This window comes from Bos mutus, chromosome 17, assembly GCF_027580195.1.
Source record: "Bos mutus isolate GX-2022 chromosome 17, NWIPB_WYAK_1.1, whole genome shotgun sequence".
In the NCBI taxonomy this organism is placed as follows: Eukaryota; Metazoa; Chordata; class Mammalia; order Artiodactyla; family Bovidae; genus Bos; species Bos mutus.
Window position 1 is genome coordinate 19,344,042 of NC_091633.1, and position 22,824 is coordinate 19,366,865.

The 22,824-nt window shown below is 49.6% G+C and overlaps 1 protein-coding gene across 1 annotated transcript in view; it reads left to right on the plus strand.

The window, feature by feature from the left end:
* MLXIP (MLX interacting protein) overlaps positions 1 to 22,824 on the plus strand; it is a 60,394-nt gene that overhangs the window by 27,586 nt on the left and 9,984 nt on the right. The window contains 9 exon segments of the mRNA XM_070386242.1: positions 16,219 to 16,325; positions 16,893 to 16,978; positions 18,378 to 18,467; positions 18,999 to 19,040; positions 19,345 to 19,516; positions 20,132 to 20,221; positions 21,029 to 21,120; positions 22,121 to 22,526; positions 22,529 to 22,786. Of these exon segments, the coding sequence (XP_070242343.1) occupies positions 16,219 to 16,325; positions 16,893 to 16,978; positions 18,378 to 18,467; positions 18,999 to 19,040; positions 19,345 to 19,516; positions 20,132 to 20,221; positions 21,029 to 21,120; positions 22,121 to 22,526; positions 22,529 to 22,786 (1,343 nt within the window).

Genomic DNA, 22,824 nt, shown 5'->3' on the forward strand with positions numbered 1-22,824 from the left:
TATAGTCCCTCTCCTCGACAAGAGATTAGAGGTCTGGGGTTGTGGTGGGGGTGCTCTAGACCTTGCTCATCCCTCTTTTGCTCAATGGTAGCTGGTGTTACCCCATCACCTCCTACTGTGGGTGCCTCTCAGTTGTATTCTTAGGGCCAGCCTCTGGGGAGGGGTACAGTTCAGACCCTATGAACTGGAAAGGACATTGGGAGAAGCTAGTTCAGTTCTCCCCCATCGAGAAAAGGGAAACTGAGGCCGGGGTAAAGGAATGACTTGTGGGGCAGAGATGGTGTCCCTTTGCGGTTTAGCATCCAGAACTGGGACCAGGGGGCTGGAGCGAGCCTCCTGGTTTCGTCTTCTGCAGTTTGCAATAAACCCTTCTCTTTCATCTAGGCATCTTCTCCAAAGTGAAGCAATCCTGGAAAAAGTAGCAGTCAGTTAATTCACAAAGCCCTGTGGCCTGATTTTAAATGGTGAGGGGAGGAGATGGGAGGTGGAATGGGGAGAGGGGGACATAAAACGAGAACAAAGGGACAGTAACACATCCTGTGAGAGCCTGGACTTGAGGCCAAGGAGGACTTCAGTGTGGGAGGGAGCAGGTATTGAGAGGGGGAGGGCTGCTGGAAGGGTAGGGAGGTGTGGGTTGGGCGAAGGCAGGAATGAGGCCGGTGGGAGGTGGGGGAAAATTAGAGAAAATCAGAGATACCAAGGGAACATTTCATGCAAAGATGGGCACAATAAAGGACAGAAATGGTATGGACCTAATAGAAACAGAAGATACTAAGAAGAGGTGGCAAGAATACACAGAACTTTACAAAAAAGATCTTGATGACCCTGATAACCATGATGATGTAATCACTCACCTAGAGCCAGATATCCTGGAATGTGAAGTCAAGTGGCTTTAGGAAGCATCACTGTGAACAAAGCTAGTGGAGGTGATGGAATTCCAATTGAGCTATTTCAAATCCTAAAAGACGGTGGTTTTAAAGTGTTGCACTCAATATGCCAACAAATTTGGAAAACTCAGCAGTGGCCACAGGACTGGAAAATGTCAGTTTTCATTGCAATCCCAAAGAAAGGCAATGCCAGAGAATGTTCAGACTACCACACAATTGCACTCATCTCACATGCTAGCAAAGTAATGCTCAAAATTCTCCAAGCTAGGCTTCAACAGTATGTGAACCAAGAACTTTCAGATGTTCAGGTTGAGTTCAGAAAAGGCAGAGGAACCAGAGATCAAATTACCAACATCTGTTGGATCATAGAAAAAACAAGAGAGTTCGAGAAAAACTTCTGCTTCATTGACGACGCTAAAGCCTTTGACTGTGTGGATCACAAAAAACTGGAAAATTCTTAAAGAGATGGGAATACCAGACCACCTAACCTGCCTCCTGAGAAGTCTGTATCCAGGTCAAGAAGCAACAGTTAGAACTGGACACGACAATGGACTGGTTCCAAATCGGGAAAGGAGTACGTCAAGGCTGTATGTTGTCACCCTGCTTATTTAACTTATATGCAGAGCACATCATGGGAAATACCAGGCTGGATGAAGCACAAGCTGGAATCAAGATTGCCAGGAGAAATATCGATAACCTCAGATTATGCAGATGACACCACCTTTATGGCAGAAAGCAAAGAGGAACTAAAGAGCCTCTTGATGAAAGTGAAAGAGGAGGGTGAAGAAGCTGGCTTAAAACTCAACATTCAAAAAACTAAGATCATGGCATCTGGTCCAGTCTCTTCATGGCGAATAGATGGGGAAACAATGGAAACAGTGACAGACTTTATTTTCTTGGGCTCCAGAATCACTGCAGATAGTGACTGCAGCCATGAAATTAAAAGATGCCTGCTCCTTGGAAGAAAAGTTATGACCAACCTAGACAGCATATTAAAAAGCAGAGACATTTCTTTGCCAACAAAGGTCCGTCTGGTCAAAGCTATGGTCTTTCCAGTAGTCATGTATGGATATGAGATTTGGACTATAAAGAAAGCTGAGCGCCAAAGAATTGATGCTTTTGAACTGTGGTGTTGGAGAAGATTCTTGAGAGTCCCTTGGACCGCGAGGAGATCCAACCAGTCCTTCCTAAAGGAGATCAGTCCTGAATATTCATTGGAAGGACTGATGCTGAAGCTGAAACTCTAATACTTTGTCCACCTGATGCGAAGAGCTGACTCATTGAAAAAGACCCTGATGCTGGGAAAGATTGAAGACGGGAGGAGAAGGGGATGACAGAGGATGAGATGGTTGGATGGCATCACCGACTCAATGGACGTGAGTTTGGGTAGACTCCGGGAGTTGGTGATGGACAGGGAGGTCTGGCGTGCTGCAGTCCGTGGGGTTGCAAAGAGTCGGACTCGACTGAGTGGCTAAACTGATCTGAACTGGGAGGTAGGAAGACCATTTTCCCTCTGGTGGGGGAAGTACTAGTGAGCAAAACAGACGAGTCACTATGTGCCTCATGGAAAATGCAATTGGTTGTGAAGGCACACCGTCAGTCCACACACACACACACACACACACACACACACACAGGCTGTCGCAGGTTATGGTCGGTACAGGGGTAGACAACAAAGTCATTTACACTGAGAAGTCATTTACTCTGGGAGGGAGACAAGGAAGGTGAATAAGGTTCTTGTTTAACCCAGATGTGTAGCTGTGGGGACCTGGACCTGGGTGAATATGTAGGGATTCTCTCTAGCAAGCAGGGCAACCCCTGAAGGAGTCTCACTGGGGGAGAAATGTGAACAGACACGTATTGTCCTGGTCCAGGTTGTTCTGGCCTCCTGGGTGGGAGGGAGGCAGGCGGGGCGGAGCCCGGAGAGGAAGCCTGGGGACCTTGGCGGGGGCCCTGTGTCAACCCTGCCTCCCCGTGCCCCCTCCCCTGGCCTTTGCCGTGCACCACTGAGGGACCCCTGCACAGCACACACGTGGTCTCCGCCTGTCTGTCAGCTCCACGAGGCTAGGGACTTGGTTCTGTCTGCTCCTCTGTCCTTGCACCTAGAACTGCCCTAAATAACAGATCTGGGTGAGTGGATCAGGATTGTGTCCTGAAGAGAGTGATGTTTCAGCTGGATTAATCTGCCCACAGTAGGAGTGCTGTATATGGCCCATATGTAACCCGAAGAGATTCCGTCTCTTGCCATCAACCCGTTGCTGGTGTTAAGCACCATTTTACACAGGGCGTTATGCTGTGATAGGTACAACATAGAATTAACTACTGGCTCCAGCTTCGGGCCCCATAAAGGTTAGAACTTGATAGATGTACCCAGAGCAACTTTAGTTAACTTACTGTAGTGTCACTGTGACCCTAGTCACATTGCCAAAGGTTTGGAGCCTTGAATGCAATAGAGAACAGATCCATCTTTTTTTTTTCTTAATAGTCAATGTTGACTTTTAAAAACGTAGCAAACACAGGACCTAATAAAAATGTAGCACATATTTGCACACTTTATTAGGAGCTTTAGCAGAAATAAACACTAACAAATTCCCCCCCCCCAAAAAAAAAACGTAGCCAATGCTTTTTAAAGCCTATTTATAGGTCTTGGCTACCTGAAGCGTGTCACCTTATCCTTTGAAATGCATCAGACAGCTTCAGATTTCTGTGCCTGTTAAGTAGGTTACGTAGCTGGCGGTACCTCAAAGATGGCTGATGATGGTGATAATAACAAATTCGTTTCTTGCCAGCCTTCATAGGAACTCAGAAACATTTGCAAGATGACCTATCCCGACTCTGTCTCTGCCAGCCAGTCCCGTGTCTCCAGGTGCGCTCTGGCTGGAGACCTCTGCCGATTTACGTCACCTCTCTGCCAGGTGTCCGCAACCGGTGGTTTTTCCATTCTTCACACAGAAATCTTAACCTTGGTGAATACTTGAACCTGCTAATTACCTTTTCCCGTAGGCGAATGAAAGTGCTAGGGAAATGCCGTATTCTTTGAGGCTGGTACTGAATATAATCGAAACCCCTTACTTGTACCTGTGAGTTGGCCACTTTGATCAGGGTGAAGGCGGCAGTTACCGTATCAGCGAGGTGGGGCTGTGCCGTAGACAATAAAATGGGAATAGCGCTTGTGTTTGGGTGTGTAACCATGCGACTTTGTTTTGTTTTGCTGGCTTCACCTTCTAAACTTCCTTTTGACGTTAAGTGTTACGGTTAGAAATGAAAGGGACATGTGTGAAGAAAATTAAAGAGGGCAGTTTCAGATTTCTCTTTTTAAATAGGTTAAGTTGTTCGAATAAGTAGAGAAACAGACTCCATTCTAAGGCGGAAGTGACCCAGCCGAAATGGTTAGTGCTGTCCACAGTGGTGTATTTGTTAAGGGCAACTCCAATCAAAATGCCAGAATAGTTTTCTTTTGAGATTGGACACCACGACTATAAAGTTGGAACATGGAGGAATAAACAGGCAAGGATTAAAAAAAAAAATGATGGGGACTAACTCTACTTAGTAACGTGTATCACAAACTTCCAATTATTAAATCACTGTAGTACTAAGACAGGTAGACACGAATCAGTGATAGGAGGCCCCCCCAGAACAGACCTTAGCGTATATTATGACCAACCTAGATAGCATACTCAAAAGCAGAGACATTACTTAGCCAACAAAGGTCTGTCTAGTCAAGGCTATGGTTTTTCCTGTGGTCATGTATGGATGTGAGAGTTGGCCTGTGAAGAAGGCTGAGCGCCAAAGAATTGATGCTTTTGAACTGTGGTGTTGGAGAAGACTCTTGAGAGTCCCTTAGACTGCAAGGAGATCCAACCAGTCCATTCTGAAGGAGATCAGCCCTGGGATTTCTTTGGAAGGAATGATGCTAAAGCTGAAACTCCAGTACTTTGGCCACCTCATGCAAAGAGTTGACTCATTGGAAAAGACTCTGATGCTGGGAGGGATTGGGGGCAGGAGGAAAAGGGGATGACAGAGGATGAGATGGCTGGATGGCATCACTGACTTGATGGACATGAGTCTGGGTGAACTCTGGGAGTTGGTGATGGACAGGGAGGCCTGGCGTGCTGCAATTCATTGGGTCGCAAAGAGTCGGACATGACTGAGCGACTGAACTGAACTGAACTGAATGGAAGTGTCATCAACTAGTGAGGGAAGATGAGATAATCAGATAACCAGTCGGAGTTTATTTTGGTGAGCTGTGTAAAGAGCGCAATGAGTTAAATATAAAAATGGAAACCGTTTAAAACATAGGCACAAAACACCAAAAGAACTGGGGCGCTCAGAAGTGGTCCCAGGTGTTACATGTGAGAATGTGGCGTATGATGATGACAGTATTTTACTCCAAGGGGAAAGGTGGGTAATTGAGTGAACGGGTAGGAACCACTGACTGAAGCAGGATCCCAGTATCTTCATGACACCAACACAACTTCCAGATGAAGGAAATAACTGATAAAAATGTGAAGCTGTGAAAGAAGACATAGATATGTGTTTTCACCGTCTTGGGATAGAAAAGCCCTTTTAATTATGACACAAAAGATGGAAACATAAAAGACAGGACTTTACATTTTTGATTGTGTTAATGAACAATTCCAACTGAAAACAATAACAACCCAAAGCTCATCTTGTATGAAAAAGTTAAGTAGAGTGAAAAAGCAAAACAAAGCACCCTGAAAATAGTCAAGACGACATACTAACTCTGCCGTGTGTGCTGCGGACATTTCTGCCAAATTCAGAGCTCTCACACAACAGGAAAGGAACAGAAGACGTGCAGACAGTTAACATGAGAAACCCAAAGACCAATAAACATGAAAAGATACTAATAAGTCGGAACTGAAAAATGAGTGATCTGAATTTTTTTTGTTTGTAAGATTAGCAAACATCAATAATGACTAATATAAGCAAGGGTTTGGGAAGTAGGCAGTGTTCACTGCTATTAAGAGTGTAAATTAGTATAACCCTTGAAAGTCTTTGACTAAAACCAAGTTATAAATGTACACATACCCTCTGATTCAGGTTTCCAATTTCTAGAAATTTATCTCACAGAAACAGTCATGCCATTGCACAGAAATATAAGTAGCAATACGGTCATCTCAGCACTAATAGTGAAAAACAGAAGCAATGTATGTCCATTAATATAAATGAATGCCTGTTTATGGAAAAGTGGTTAGGTAGATTGTTTTAAATGTACACAATGGAATATTCTGTAACCAATAAATCTATACCCAACTATAATAAGATGTTCATGACCTGTAAGTGAAAAAAAGTAGACTATAAAACAAGATAATCCCATATATTTAATATTTTTTCATAGGTTTTAATCTGAATGTATGCATACATATACATAATCAAATATATATACATTACAGGGACTTCAGGCCAACTGCAAAGTGAGAGAGAACAGTCCACAAGACTTCCCCCACTTCTGACACCAACTGCAAGTTCCCAGAACCATCCTCGGGTCCTGTAATTGCTAGAAAGACACGCAGGACTCACTGAGCGCTGCTAGACTCATGGTTACAGTTCATCACAGGGACAAGATGAAATCAGCCAAGGGAAGCCGTGCGCAGGGCCGGGGCTGAGAGGGTCCAGGTGTGGTGCTTCTGTCCGCCCTCTGCCACTGGACCGCGTGACCTCCCCCCACCACAGTGTGTGACACTGCTCACCCGGGACGCGCACCTGAGTCTTTGGTCTTCAGAGTTTCTCCTGGGCTGGGTCACTGCCTGTGTGACTGACCTCTAGTCTCCAGCCCCTCCCAGAGACTGCCGATACTTCTTAGTCATCACTTCCTCTGGAGATTGGAACCACACGCCCTGCTCCCTGCTCCACGGTCCCCATCCTCATCACAAAGTGAGGTTGTCCTGAGCCCCAGGCACACTCAGATCCAACTGTTAAGCAGGACATTCCAGCGGCCTGGAGGTCACCTCCAACCCCCACGAGGCGAGGGCAAGGGCTAGACTTCTCTTTGGATAAGGTTATTTCTCAGTACACAGTGTTATCACCAAAATTTAAACAAGGGTGATTACTAGGTGGTGGAATTGCAGTTGACTTTGCTTTCATTCTTGGTACTATTCTGTGTTGTTTGAATTTTCTTTCAGTATGAGTATATAATTTATTTAAAAGTTAAATAAGACTAACAAAGCTTAAAAAGAGGTTGAAATGAAAAGTAAGTCTCTGGGTAAGGTGGGGGTGGACAGGCATGCATGCACGCTTAGTCGTGTCCCACTCTTCACGACCCCATGGGCTGTAGCCTGTCAGGCTCCTCTGTCCATGGGATTTCCCAGGCAAGAATACTGGAGTGGGTGGCCGTTTCCTTCTCCACGGGATCTTCCCCACCCAGGGACTGACCCTCTGTCTCCTGCATTGGCAGGCGGATTCTTTACAGCTGCGCCACTTATTCAGAGACATGCTATAAAAAGAAGTAAAGACCCAAACCTAGGGGAAACATTAGCAGAGGAGTATCACAGAGTGTTAATGTCATTAATGTTACAGTATTACGGATATAAAATAGCAAGAAGAAAACAACTAACATTTCAACACATGTTGAAAAGTGAGTTAAGATTTGTCGTCTAGGTAACAAGAGTGTCCCAAAGCTGGCTTCCTGCTTTTGAGGTCACGCTCCAGCTGCAGAAGATACCACGACTGGGGAAGGTGGGCGAAGAGTACATGGGATGCTTTATACCTTTTTTTTTTTTTTAACCTTCTGTGAGTCTATGTAATTATTTCAAAATAATAAGTTTTTTTAAAAACAAAAGGCACAGATAGCTCATCAAAGAGACGCATAGCTAGTACACAGATTTTTAAAAGCGTTTTACTGACAGGTTATACAGTTGAAGTCAGGCACCACTTTTTCCTGTTGTTAAGTCCAGTCCCATCCTCAGTCCAGAGGAGCCGGGTACACCTGGGTTCTGGGTTCAAGTTTACGCCCCTGGCAAATAGACATGTGGTTATAGTTTTAACTGGTGCCCTGCCTAGCATCACTGCTCCCGCCTAAAAGGCCAGTCGTGGCTCGAGGCGGACAGGAAACACCAGGCTTTCACACCCAGAAACGCACCTAAGACTGAAGTTCGGTGCTCAGCAACGTGCCCCAGACTTGGGCATCGCCTGCTCTGCGCAACCCGTGGTCCCAGGCTCCCCTAAAGAGGAGGGGCATCGGCATCCGTTTACCAAAGGTGGGACTCTGACAGCTCATGCCAGCAGTCCAGAAAGGGAAACCATCCTTTGCTCATTTGCTTGGCAATGGTGTAAGCGTGGTGGCGTCTGTGCCCAGGTGGGCGGCCTGGACACAGAGGGAGCGCTCAGGCAAGGACTTGAACCACTGTCCTTCACGTTCAGGGCCAGGGGAGTCACTGCTGCGGCCAGCCCGATTCTACCCGTTTCAGCTCCATCAGGGTGCTCTAGGTTTTGATTGTCACGGAAATGGTCACTCCCGGCTAAGTACACAAAACAGACAACCACAGTTCTCACAAACGTGCTCATACACGTGAGCAGACAACACCTAGACACAGGGGCACACCCGCACACGCAGGCACACTTACACACTCACACACACCATGCACACCACGCACACCACACCCATACCCATGCACCACACACTCATGCGTACACCGCACACATGCCCCCGAGACACACCTGCTCACCGCACACCACAGTAAAGACACACACACACCCATTCACCTTGTCAGTAGGACAGGCCTGGAATGAAGCGCTCAGAAGCCCATATGCCTGCCTTGCTGCCTCCTCCCTCTGAGCCTGCTTCGCCAGTAGGACTTTCTTTGAGTCTTAAAAAAGATGCTAAGTGCCCCAGGAGGGGGATGAGTTTGGGGTGCAGGAGATAGGACCCACGCCTGGGCGTGGGAGCAGGCCCTGGAAACCTCACAGGCGCTCCCTGGGCGGTGGCTCTGCTTGGGCAGGTGGCCCAGGGCGGAGGGCCCATGGCTCCAGGGCGATTCCCCTGAACACAGCGCCCTCCGCCTGCCGTGCCTCACGCGGGGCCGCTCCCCACGCCTCGGCTCCTCAATGAACCTTTGTCCGTCTGGAGCCTGTTAGTTTTGGCTCCTAGCAGCCCGTGGAACCAGGCCCAGATCCCAGGAAAAGCCAATGGAGACCGCTCTTTTGAAGAAAAAGAGTCAGAGTCCTGGAAGAGAGACCAGTCTAGCATTATTCACTCATTCGCTCATGTAAGAAACCACTTATTCACCATTATCCTCGTATTTGGATCTAGGGCACAAAACCGACTTGTGCACAAGTTTCGTATCTGCTCATGTGATGAATTGCCTTCTGTAATTAACTGGAAGCCCTGTAAGGCTTTGGACTGTACCTGGTCTTGTTCCCTTGTTTATTTTGAAGAAAAAAAAAAAATATATATATATATAAAATACATTCCTATGTTATATTTGAGCAGTAGAAAACAACAGTAAACAGTGAAAACTTAACTCACCGACTGAGGCTCCTTAATTCTTGATTCAGCTCTCCAAAGGAAATCACTGTTTCCTGTTACCTGTTTTCTTGTGTGTCTTCCCTGAGATTGACTGGACATTTTCTTCCCTCCTTTCCTGTGTGTGTGTCTGTGTGCACGTGTCTTTTGAAAATACAAATGGTGGCCACGCTGTGTATCTTCCACCTTTTTTTTTTTCTTTCCCACTTAATACATCTTGCAGATCTTGCTGTTTGTTAGGTACTTAGTGTTAGTCACTCAGTCGTGTCTGACTCTGGAACCCATGGTCTGTAACCCGCCAGGCTCCTCTTTCCATGGAATTCTCCAGTTAAGAAGATTGGAGTGGGTTGCCATTTCCTCCTCCAGGGGATCTTCCCGACCCAGGGATCAAACCTGGGGCTCCTGCGTTGCAGGCAGATTTTTTACTGTCTGAGCCATCAGCACATGTAAATGTTTGTTGTTCCCAGCCTTTTCCTCCCACCGACAGGGCTGTAGTTTAATGTCTTCTATTTATGTCTTTGTGTCCGTGTGCAGATGGGTCTGGAGTAGAGTCTACTCCTAACCGTGGGATTGGGAGTTGGGGGGATGCGCGTTTGAAATGTTGATACACAGTTGGCCACTTGCCCTCCGAAGGTCACAGTTGTTTTTGCCCCTCATCACATCCCGTCCCTGGTGCCAGTGTAACCATCACTCTTCGCTTACCAGAATTCTGAGCTGACTGGGAAATCAAAAGTGGAGTCAGTTCACAGCAGCACTGTTCACAATGGCCAGAACATGAAACAACCCAAATGTCCGTCAGCAGATGAAGGAGTAAACAAACTGTGGTCTCTCCATCCAGTGGCACGTGATTCAGCCATGAGAAGGGAGGAAGCACTGACACATGCTGCAGTGTGGGTGAGCCTCGAAACTATTGCGCAAGGTGAAAGAGCCAGAGTCACAAGGCCGCGTATTTTATCATTTGGTTTATGTGAAATGTCCAGAAGAAACAAATTCACAGAAACAGAAAGTAGATCATAGTTGCCAGAGGCCAGGGGAGGAAGTAACAGGGAGTGACTGCTATGGGTACAGGGCTTCCTTTTGGGGTGAGGAAAACAGCACTGAAACCAGCAGTGATGGTTACATAGCATTCTGGACAGACTTCATGCCAGTGAACTGTGCATTTTAAATGGTCAAAGTGGTAACTTTTATTCTACATATATTGTCAGTTCAGTTCAGTCACTCACTCGTGTCCGACTCTCTGTGACCCCATGAACCGCAGCACGCCAGGCCTCCCTGTCCATCACCAACTCCCGGAGTTTACCCAAACTCATGTCCATCGAGTCAGTGATGCCATCCAGCCATCTCATCCTCTGTTGTCCCCTTCTTCTCCTGCCCCCAATCCCTCCCAGCATCAGGGTCTTTTCCAGTGAGTCAACTCTTCGCATGAGGTGGCCAAAGTACTGGAGTTTCAGCTTCAGCATCAGTCCTTCCAATGACCACCACAAAAAAAGGTTCAGCAGATGTTGGCCAAATTATCCCCTGTATCGTTGATCAAGCTGCAGACGTGACTTGTCAGGGAACCCCAGACTGTCTTTCTAAGCAGCCCCAGGCAGCCCAGAACTAGGAGAGGCCTCCCCCACCCCAGGCTCGCTCTCTAGGCGTGGAATGGGAGGGACATGGGCCCTCAGGAGACAGCTTGTCCCCAAGAGGAAAGAAGGGGCTGCAACCCCCATGCCAGTCCCTTCTTCTACAGTCTTTAGCACACCAACTCACCCTCCCTGAGGAGGAGACAGATCTAGGAATGTGTTTTTGTTTTTTAATAAAAATTTTTTGAAGTACAGTTGACTTACAATGTTACATTTAATTTCTGCTGTATAGCAAAGCGACTCAGTTATACACACACACACACACACACACACATATATGTATTCTTTTTCGTATTCTCTTCCATTATGGTTTATCTCAGGATATTGAATATAGTTCCCTGTGCTATGCAGTAGGATCTTGTTTATCCATCCTGTCTATGCTAGTTTGCGTCTGTTAATCCCAGACTCCCAGTCCTTCTCTCCTCCACTCTTACTTCCCCGATGGCAACCACACATCTGTTCTCTGTGAGTCTGTTTTTCTTTCATTCGTGGATACGTTCATTTGTGTTGTATTTTAGATTCCACATGTAAGTGATGTCATATGGTATTTGTCTTTCTGACTTACCTTCGCTTAGTATGATGATCTCTATTTGCATCCATGTTGCTGAAAATGACATTTTAATGGCTGAATAACATTCCACTGTGTGTATGCAGCACGTCTCCTTTATCCATTCATCTGTTGATGGACATCTAGGTTGTCTCTGTGTCTTGGCTATAATAGATAGCGCTGCTGTGAACACTGGTGTGCGTGTCTTTTCAAATACTAGTTTTCTATCGGGGTATGCCCGGGAGCGGGATTGCCACGTCACGTGGGCCTCTGTTTTTAGTTTGTTTCCTGAGGAACCTCCATGCTGTTTTACATAGTGGCGGTGCCGATTTACACCCCACCAACGGTGTACGCAGGTCCCCTTTCTCCACATCCTCTCCACGTTTATTATTTGCAGACTTTTTAATGATGGGCATTCTGACTGGTGTGGGGTGATACCTTATTGTAGTTTTGATTCGCATTTCTCTAATAATTAATGGTGATGAGCATCTTTTCATGTGCCTAGTGGCCATCTGTATGTCTTTTTTTGAGCAGTATCTATTTAGATCTTCTGCCCATTTTTTGATTAGGTTGTTTGGTTTCATTTTTTGTTGTTATTAAATTGTAGGAGCTATTTGTGTATTTTGGAAGTTAAGCCCTTATCAGTTACATCATTTGCAGATATTTTCTCCCAGTCCTTAAGTTGTCTTTTTGTTTTGTTTATGGTTTCCTTTACTGTGCAAAAGCTTGTAAGTTTGATTAGGTCCCATTTATTTATTTTTGCTTTTATTTCTATTGCCTTGGGAGACTGACCTCAGAAAACATTGGTACGATTTTTGTCAGAGAATGTTCTACCTATGTGCTTTTTTAAGAATTTTATGATGTCTTATATTTAAGTCTTTAAGCCATTTTTGAATTAATTTTTGTGTGTGATGTGAGGGAGTGTTGTATTTTCATTGATTTATATGCGACTGACTTTCCCAGCACCACTTGCTGAAGAGGCTGGCTTTTCCCCCTTGTGTATTCTTGCCTCCTTTGTTGAAGATTAATTGCCCTTGGGTGTATGGGTTTATTTCTGGGCTCTGTTCTGTTCCATTGATCCATATGTCTCTTTTTGTGCCAATACCATGCTGTTTTGATTACTGTAGCTTTGAGGTATTATCTGAAGTCTGGGAGGGTTATGCTTCCTGCTTTGTTCTTATTCCTCAAGCTTGCTTTGGCAGAACTGGGTCTGTTATGGTTCCATTAAAATTTTTAAGATTATTCTAGTTCTGTGAAAAATGTCATGGGTATTTTGATAGGTAATGCTTTAAGTCTGTAGATTACTTTGGGTAGTATAGGCCTGGGAACATTTTGCCAGTGGGATTCCAGGAAGCATGAGGAATGGTGAAGAAGTAATACCTTACAAGCAAATATGGTTGCATGACCAAATGAATGGACTCCACCACTGTCTGGGCCCTACCTTGGAGCCTGTGCCTGCTTTCTTTTGCAGAGAATGCTCTGACCAGGAGTTCAGAGCTCATCTTCCCTGGAACCAGCAGAACCCCAAATCCCCACCTCAGTTTCATCCTTACCCGTTCTTAATGCCAGCTCCTGTCTGTGCAAGGCTTGTATTTTAATTTTCATTCCAAAGCAGTCTCTTGCCAGCCTGCCAGAGAATTCAGTTTGCCATTCCACTCAGCAGCAGTTTCGAGAGAGAGAGTTTGTTGTGCTGTAGACTTCCTGCCTGGTGTCATGAACCTGTCTTCTAGGAAGGACGGCCGTGGTAGGGGGTGTGTGAAGACTTTTCTTTATGGAAAAGTTTAGCTTTCACTTAGTCATTCCATATTTAATCACACCTCCCACCTGCCGGGCACTGTGCTCGGATGAGTCAGACCCAGACCCTGGCCTTCGCAGAGTCAGATTGGGAGAGTAAGGGGTGAATCCAGGGTCCCTGTTCTAACCAGGAAGCCCTGGTGTTGGTGTGGGGGGTGATGTTTAAGAAGGCAGGGTTGGGAGGTAAGGCCAGAGGAGGTCTTTTGTTTATGGAGGGCGAAACCAGTAGTCTCGGAAATTTTTTTTCTTTTTTACATTTTAAAATTTTATTTGTTTGTACCAGGTATTAGTTGTGGCACGTGGGATCTTTGATCTTCATTGTGGGCATGTGGGATCTAGTTCCCTGACCAGGGATGGAACCTGGGGCCCCTGTATTGGGAGAACAAAGTCTTAGCCACTGGACTACCAGAGAACACCTCAGAAATTTTAATAATGTGTTTCTGGTTACACTTTAAAGAAGGAATATAGCAGAACCCTGAGTTAGGCGCAGAAGCATCCCAGCCAACCATGTCTGGAAGCCGAGTTAAGCTAGGGTGGGGTTTTGAGGGGAGCAGAAGTCTGCCCATGGGTGCTTTGTGGGAATCCTGCTCTAGGGATCCCTGCCAAGGAACTGCCCATTAGAACTCCGTAGAGCAGCCTGTCTTATACATTCCATGGGAAACTAGACTTGGGGTGCCTCCACAGGAAGGGTCCCCGCCCTTGTCTGTGGGTGCCTGCGTGGGGAATGTCTCCTGTCCTCATCGAGGGTTAGCAGTGACGTCACATCAAAGGCGGGAGAAGCCCTTTCCATAAGGAAACGTCTAGATGTGTGTCCCGCATTTTTCTAACACTTTGCATGTGCAGTTGAGTTGCCGTGTGTGGGTGAGTGTCCATCAGCCATCGCCTCTGCTTTCACCCTCTCCACCTCTCTGGGCGGTTTAGGTTTTAGTTTTGGTTTCAGACTTAGCTTGTTTGTGTCAGCTGAGCGCCGCCTGTCGGCTGTTGAGGTATTACAGAAGCCTAGGGTGATGGGTGATAGCCGTTGGACATAAGGAGTGAACATCCCTAGGGTAGAAAGAGGCAGACGTCTAGCAGTTTGGGGGGAAGAAGATGAGAACCCGAGAGTTACTTTATCAGAGTGGGTTTCTAGCCTCCAGGGTCTGACCTCTCTCTGAATCTTCCCACCCGTTTCATGGTCAGTAATTGAAGATGTCGGTGTCATCTGACTTCTCTAAGACGCTCTTATGCTCTCATCAGCCACTACGTAAAGTAAGGGTGGGTTTATATTTAAGCCTGCTGGTTTGTTTTGTGGGTTTTTAAAAAAATATTCTTTCGAGGTTACCTCTGCTGTGTGTCTTAAGAATGTGGCTGCGCATGTGTGCATTTAATCCTTCTTAAAACGCTCTGGAGGCAATGGTATTACTGTGATTTTACCCAGGCAACTGGCATGTCAGAGGAGTTTCGTGGCTATAATAGTTCACTTCTAGTATGCAGTTGCACCACAGAGACTCAGAAACACCAGGCTGCTGGCTGTTGAATGTGGGTGACAGCTGAGGTCGAAGTGCCTTTGGACTGGGGGAACAAGGGCAGAAAGGCATGTGACTGGCTTAAAGCCCCTGACCCTTTGCACTGAGGCTGCTGCTGTCTGTCTGACCCTCCAGTTCTCAGAGGACTTGCTGTGATGTTTTCTCTGTGGGGTTCTCAGCCTTCTCTCCGACAATCCACAGCCTGGCCTGGTGCTGGGTTGGAAGATGGGGCATGAGATTTGCCAAGAGCTTCTGATGAAGAAACCAGGTGTTCAGGGTTGGGGAGCGTTTATTACTTAGGCGCTCTCTTTGAAGACCCCAGCTGTTGTGACTGCTGGCACATCTCTGCTTGTCACATGGCCTCTGAGTGGCTTTGGAGAAGGGGGCAGGGCTGTGGCCTGCAGTGATGTAGAACTTACAGAACCCCTTTTGGTATGGACCAGAAAGAGTGCCTTGCCCATCTCAGCCATCTGGAGAGGGGAAGCCCTATGCCAGCGGCTCAGAGGTGGCTCCTGGCACAGCCCGTGGAAAACCAAACCATCTGAGCAGGCTGTGCCACCAGGGAGTGTCCCTTGCCTGCCACCAGCTTTGTTGGCAAAGGCTCTTTAACTCAGTCAGTGAAGGATTATTGCGCGAGCCCCTGTGTTGTGCTGAGTTCGGTGCTGGGTGGTTAGGGTGGGGATACTAGAAGGGCCCTCCCCTGAGAAGCTGCAGTTTGGCGGCCGGAGGTGTGGAGACACATTGCTGTACGGGGAGTGGATGATTGTGTCCTTGAGGTGTGAACAGCGCTCAGAGATCCTAAAGGGGCTGGCAGCAGCCTGGGAGAGGCCACTGCCGGCTTGGAGGAGATGGTGTTTGAGCATCACTTGGAAGGATGAGCAGCTGGCCAGGGGCAGAGTGAGGTCCGTGAAGAATGGGGACTGCCAGTGCAGGGGCCTGGAGGCAGGAGAGGGCCCTGCGGGTTCTAGGGCCAGTGGGACATTTGTGTGCCTGGATCGTCAGTGCCTCCTGGGGACTGGTGGTCGAGACCAGGTTCAAGGAGCCTGGCTTTCCTTCAGTGGTCAGCAGATTTCTTTTTTCTTCCCCCCAGCTTTGTTGAAATAAAATTGACATGTAACATTAAGTTTAAGGTATACAGCATGGTGATTTGATACACGTATAAGGTAAAATCCACAGAATTTTAGCTTTTAATTATGGAAAAATTTGAAGATATGCAAAAGTCAACAAAATGAGATAGTGAAAGTGACTTTATATCCTATTGAGCCTAGCCTGTGGCTTGTATGGATTAATCCAGAATCTTGAGGCCTGGAGTGATGGGGTGGCACATTTCATTGTCAGAGAAACCACTGAGTGTCCCCCTCCTCATTTTACCTTTCAGTGGGAAGTTGGTGTCTCCGAAGTGGAAGAATTTCAAAGGCCTGAAGCTCCAATGGAGAGACAAGATCCGGCTCAACAACGCCATCTGGCGGGCCTGGTACATGCAGTGTAAGTGCTGAGTGGCTGGACCCACGACCCTGTAGGTTCTGCCACCGAGAGGCCTGTGCACCTTGGGGCCTGGAGCCGGGTCTTGGAACCCTGTGTGTCAAACAAAAGTCTCTCTCGGGCAATCTGCGGAGACAGGAGAACCAAGCCAAATCCAAGTGTCCGCAGGAGGCTCAGTGTTGTAAGGCAGAGGGGAAGGGATGGGTGTACAGCTGAGGGATGACATTTGGAGAGTCAAGGAACAGTCCCCGTTTTCAGCGGGCCTGAGAAGGTGCAGGCCCAGGCCATGGCCTGTGTCCGGCTGGCGTGGGTGCTGGGGGGTCTGGTGATTCCTGCAGGAGACCGGCGTGCCGGGGGTCCCCTAGGCTCAGGCTGGTGTTTCCTCTTGATCGGGCAGACTCCCTTTCTCGCCCCCACATCACTGAGAGAGTCTTTCCCTTTGACCTGGACCCTTTATTTCCCCAAATCTCATTTTCCAAGAGGAGAGCACTTCAGGGTCCCCCCAAGGGGTGGGGTGTAGACAGCAGGGCAGGGCTCCTCAGTGACAGCGTCTCACCCCGCCCCGCCCAGATTTGGAGAAGCGCAAGAACCCCGTGTGCCACTTTGTTACTCCACTGGACGGCTCTGTGGAAGTGGACGAGCACCGCCGGCCCGAGGTACTTGGCAGTGATGGGCCCTCACTCCGGAGAAGGAGGTGACTCACGAGGGCGGGGCCGAGGGCTGGATCCCCACAGAGGAAGGCTGCAGGGCAGAGCACTTGCGTCCTGGCAGCTGTTATCCCGTGAGATGCGACGGCGATGTGGGGGCACGTGGCCCCTGATACCCCGCAGAGGCTCCCCCTTCTCAGGCCAGGCTGATCCAAGGACTTGGGGCTTCCTCCAAACAAGACTTAACCCTCTGCTTTCCTTTAATGTCGGCGCGTCTCTGGAAGTCAGCTGGGGAGGCGGTGGGGGGACAAGGCAGACATCTTTAACCACTGAAGAGTGACCTCCAGATCTTTATATACTGAGAGGGAAAGATGGTGAAGACATAGTAAATGAAAAGAAGCAAGTTGCCCAACAGGGTTTTAGTATCTTCAGGTTAATTTTTGGAAGCATGTATCTGTGTGATTATACATGCATAGGAAATGTCTCAAAGGATATTCAGAATTCTCACTTGTGGGATTAGTGTGAGGAGGAGAGAAAACTCCACTTTCACTTTCTTGTCTTCTGTATTGTTTTAGTTTCATCCAAGCTTGTCTTACTGTTATGATGAAAAGGGGGAAACTTGGAAAGTAACCTAACACAAGACAGCTTGGAGCCAAGGGACACGATCTGGTATCAGACGGTGGTAAAGAATCTCATCACTTTTTAGGTCTGGTAATAGTATTGTATTATTCACTGTGGAGATTCTTCACTGTCTAAGACACATAGTGAAGTATTTTAGGTGAAATTATATGACATTTATGATAGGATGTCTGGGACTTGCTTTAATATTCTGCAGCCATCAAAAGAAACGAATGTGAAAGTGAGGTGGTCTCGCTGAGGCTGTCGTGATTCCTGGTCACCAGAATTCAGAGATAACTGTGGAAGGGGCTCCCGCCCTGCATGGTGGGGAGGTTGAGCTGGACCTTGGAGGTCCCTTTCTGCCGGAACCTTCTGTGACTGGCTGTTTCTTTTCACCCTTTGGCAATGTGGTGGAGCCTCAGGGCATTTGAGAGCTAGCCCGAGTCTCTGGCAATTCCTCCAGCTCCCGGATCTCTGTGCTCCTCCCCTGCCGAGCACTTTATCTGAGCCCTACTCCAGTCCAAGCTCTGGACCCTGGGCCCCCAAAGTCCCCTAGGTTATCTTGGGGGGTAAGATAACCTAGTGAAAGCTCACCTTCACTCAGAGGCTGGGCATGGCCCAGCAGAGGCCGACACACTCTGTGGATGAAGCCGCAGGCAAGCAGCCGGCGACTCAGAGCTGGATTGCCCGGGCCTGACGTCTGGAGTCAGACGCTTGTTCGCTGGCAAGGTGAGCTCTGAGAATAAAACCCAACACCGCCTCTTCCCTCTGCCCTGCATCTCTCCCACAGGCCATCACCACAGAAGGAAAGTACTGGAAAAGCCGCATAGAGATCGTGATCCGGGAGTATCACAAGTGGAGAACCTACTTCAAGAAAAGGGTATCTGGAGACTTCCCTGGTAGTCCAGTGGCTAAGACGCAGTGCTCCCCAGGCAGGGGACCCGGGTTCGATCCCTGGTCAGGGAGCTATATAGATCCTACATGCCACAACTGAGACTCGGTGCAGCCAAATACATTTGAAAAGGACTTCCAGCCCATATTTACTCAGTACACTGACCCCTGACGCTCTGGCTCAGAGCTGTCAACCCATTGCCCCCGCCCCACCATGGCCCCTGCAGCCCATCGTTCTATCCCAGCCCAAGTGGTGACCTGCTTTGGTTGTGTGAGCTTTGTTCTCAGTCTGTCCAGCTTGGGGCTGGGGCTGTTTATTCCGCAAACGCTGGTCGGGAATCTCTGAGCCCAGCTTCAGCCTGGGGATGGCAGGGGCAGGATCCTTCTCGCCACCTTCCTCCCAGAGAGAGAAGGCCTAGATGCTCTGAAAGTGATCCTCTTCTGGGGAGGAGAGGCTGAGGGCCTTGTCCCCTCTCTGGGCCTTGGGGGACCACCTTGTCCCTCTCTCCTTTCTCCGCAGCTCCAGCAGCACAAGGATGAGGATCTTTCCAGCCTGGCCCAGGTGAGCAAGTGTGGGGGCCGTGAGGACCCTCACGGGACCTGCCCCTTTACAAGAAACAGCAGTGGTGTGGGTGGCCCAGCACCGCAGCAGAAGGTGGTGGGGACATGGACTCTCCCTGGGGCCAGAAGAGGGACATAAAGGAAAGAAGCCAGTTCTCTGCAGGTCCCGTCCCCTGGCCTCATCTCTTACCTGGCAGCCCTTGCTGCTCTGAGAAACTGGGCCACGTATCTCCCCAGCGTGACTTGACTGAGAACTTGCAAGTCACCGGTGCCTGTTTGGCTTTTCCTTCCCCTGTTGGTGGTAGGACGATGACATGCTTTACTGGCACAAGCACCGGGACGGCTGGAAGACGCCAGTCCCCATGGAGGAGGACACGCTGCTGGACACGGACATGCTCATGTCGGAGTTCAGCGACACCCTCTTCTCCACACTCTCCTCCCACCCGCCCGTGGCCTGGCCCAACCCCCGTGAAATAGGTAACCCGCCCCCAGACCCTTGATGGAAAAGGGTACCATCTCCACCCCAGGAGGAGTCCCCAGGGCAGGCTACTCTTTGGGTCCATCCCTGAGCCTCTGTCGCTTGTTTGGGGGGAGTGCTGAGGAGAAGGCGTGGCCGACCTTGCTGTGTGGGGGCCCCATCGAGCCTATGGTGCCGCTGCCAGGGAACAGTGGGGGGTTTGGTCTGAACGACTTCACATTTCTGATCCTGTCCCCTCACCTGAGGACATGGGCCTGGGGCCAGTGACAGGGCCTGAGACTCACTCTCGAGAAAATCACATGCACTCCAGTTGTTTGGCCTCTCACCTCAGAGCTTGCAGCCATCCAGTTAACCCTCCGGGAGGAGCCCACAGATGAAGTCAGCACCGAGGGGTCTCTGCAGAGCTGTTCACAGCACAGCGTCTGCTCCCAGATACTCACTCAGTTTACCTTTCCCCTCTGAGGGTGGAGAATGCCCATGAACCCCCCCCGAGAAATCCTAGCCCAGGAGAATGCGAGTAGGGCCAGGGAGATCCAATCTGGTCCCCTCATACATTCCCACAACATGGACTGAGAAGGTCAAACAATCCCTCTGTCTCCTTTTTATTCTAACAGCGCACCTGGGAAACGCAGACATGATTCAACCTGGGCTGATTCCTTTGCAGCCCAACCTGGACTTCATGGACACCTTTGAGCCCTTCCAGGGTGAGGACTTGGGGCAGAGAGAGAGCTTGCGTCTCCCTTTGCCCAGGACAGAGTGGGCCGGGCTTCCCTTTCATAGAGGGGAACTGTTAGAATGGGCCAGAAGCGGTCTTAGAATTCGTCCAAAGCTTGCTTTTTTTTGGTAGTAGCTGCAAGGCAATGGCACCCCACTCCAGTACTTTTGCCTGGAAAATCCCATGAACGGAGAAGCCTGGTAGGCTGCAGTCCATGGGGTTGCTAGAGTCGGACACGACTGAGCGACTTCACTTTCACTTTTCACTTTCATGCATTGGAGAAGGAAATGGCAACCCACTCCAGTGTTCTTGCCTGGAGAATCCCAAGGACAGGGGAGCCTGGTGGGCTGCCGTCTATGGGGTCGCACAGAGTCGGACACGACTGAAGCGACTTAGCAGCAGCAGCAGCAGCAAGGCCTGCAAGTGTTTCTCAGCCTGCGCGTCCCAGAGCCCCAGGTTCAGCCTTGACTGCAAGCAGTTCCCCCTCTGGGCAACAGGGGGCGCTGGCGACACAGCTGCCGCCTTGCGGTTCCCTGCAGTTATAAATGATCCTCGAACTCCCGCAATCCTTAAACACCGAGGCCTGGGGCTGTTTCAGAGCCCACACTGGTTGCCAGCATGTACAACTCCAATCAGAGGGCCTGTTTCAGCAGAGTTACCTCGGTGCGGGGGGAGGGGTGCCCTCTGGCCATGGCATTCCTCTGGGTAAGGTGGGGTTCAGTGCCCAGTTTGTTTGGATCTTAATTCAGTCAAATGGCAGGCACAGAGCTCACAGGCCCCCGATGTTGTCTTTCAGACCTTTTCTCTTCCAGCCGCTCCATTTTTGGCTCCATGCTGCCTGCACCCACCTCAACGCCTGCACCAGATCCCAACAGCCCACCTGCTCAGGTAGAGGGAACTTGGGGAAAGGGAAAGGGCACCGGGCTTCCAGTCATTAGACCTCTGCAGCAAAGTGCTAGGGGTTGCTCGATCCGGTGTTGGACTCACACATAATGTGTAGAGAAGTTATTCTAGCCCTCCTAGAGAGCGTCTGTAGGTGTCCACAAGGTGGGAGACAGTCTCAGTAAATGCATGCTCCCCCCTAAGGCCCCAGATAACCTGTGTTTGGCGAGCTTCGTCTTGACCAGTTAAGAAAGGACCAGTGAAATTATCTTTCAATTAAAAATAAATAACTTTTTTTTTGAAAAAGAAAGGACCAGTGAGATAGCAAAGAAAAATGTGGTTGCTAAGAAGTTCCTCGTATTTCTTTTCCTTTTTGCTACGCACTCAGCACAAGTTGGCTACCAGGAGCTGGGGCTGCTGAGCTGAGGGAGGCCCGGCTGGTTGCCCTTAAGAGGCTCTCAGTTAGTATCCAGTTAGTGTGCCCTGGCCCCCGCTTCTTCCATCTGGCTCAGGGAAGAGCTTCTTCTATGGTGACCGACAGCCGAACAATTGATTCCTTATAGCATTTCCCTTTTAGGAAGACGTGACCTCCCTAGAAGGTGATACGAGACAGTGTCCTGGGGGAGCCTCCTGAGCAGCTGCTAGCCAGGCTGCCCCTGCTCTGTAACAGAAGATAGCAGGGACTTTGGGGGGACCCCGCCGGACTCCAGGAACAGGATATCCCCAGGCTGTGAGCCAAGTGTGTGCAGTCACTGTGTCTGAGCCCTGTGTTATCACTGAGTCCCCAAAGGAAACAAGACCCCTGCTGGCATCCGGGGAGACCCAGCTCCATGTCCCCAGATTAGGAGTCCCGGGCCTGGGAGATGTCGCCTCTGTCCCTTCTGCCCGGGGCTGGGTCCCAGGCACACGGTGTACGTGTCGGGCTCCGTGGCGTGTAGCGCTGGAGAGTGGCGGCGAGCTGTGTGACTGTAGCATTCGTTGCTCACTTCTTCTCTTCCTTCCTCAGGAGAGCATCCTGCCAACCACTGCTCTCCCTACCGATCTCCCTACCGCAAGCCTCCCCGACAGCTTCATCGCACCCCCCGCAGCCGCTGCCCTGGACCCCACGAGTGGGCAGGGCTGTGAACACCCGCCCCAGCCTGGGGACCCTTTCATGCAGCCGGCAGACCTGGGTCCCTCAGCACCGCCCCTGAGTGGCCCCCAGCCGTACCTGCCCGTGTTCACCTTGCCTTTGCTCTCGCCCAGCCCTGCCCCGCCACCTCCTTCCCCCGTCTTGCCATTAGGGCCCCCTCACGCCACTGCCCTGAACCCCCCAACTCCCCCCACCTTCCTGCAGCCCCAGAAGTTTGCCGAAGCTGGCAAGTCGCCCTCCGTCATCACCCACACGGCCTCCGCCACCCTCACCCACGACGCTCTGCCACCACCTTCAGCCAGAGCCAGGGCCTCATTATCACCACGCGCTATCCGCCCCCCTCCGGGTCCCCCTACGGCCTGGCGCTGTCTCCCGTCACCCGGCCGCCAACCGTCGGGCCTCCCCAACCCCGTTTGACTTTTGTGCATCCCAAGCCTGTCTCCTTGCCTGGGGGGAGGCACAAGCAGCCCCCCAAAATAGTGCCTGCTCCCAAACCAGAGCCGGTGTCTGTGGTGTTGAAGAACGCTTGCCTCACCCCAGGTGAGTCAGGTGGGGGAAGGCAAGTGTGACCCCCCCAC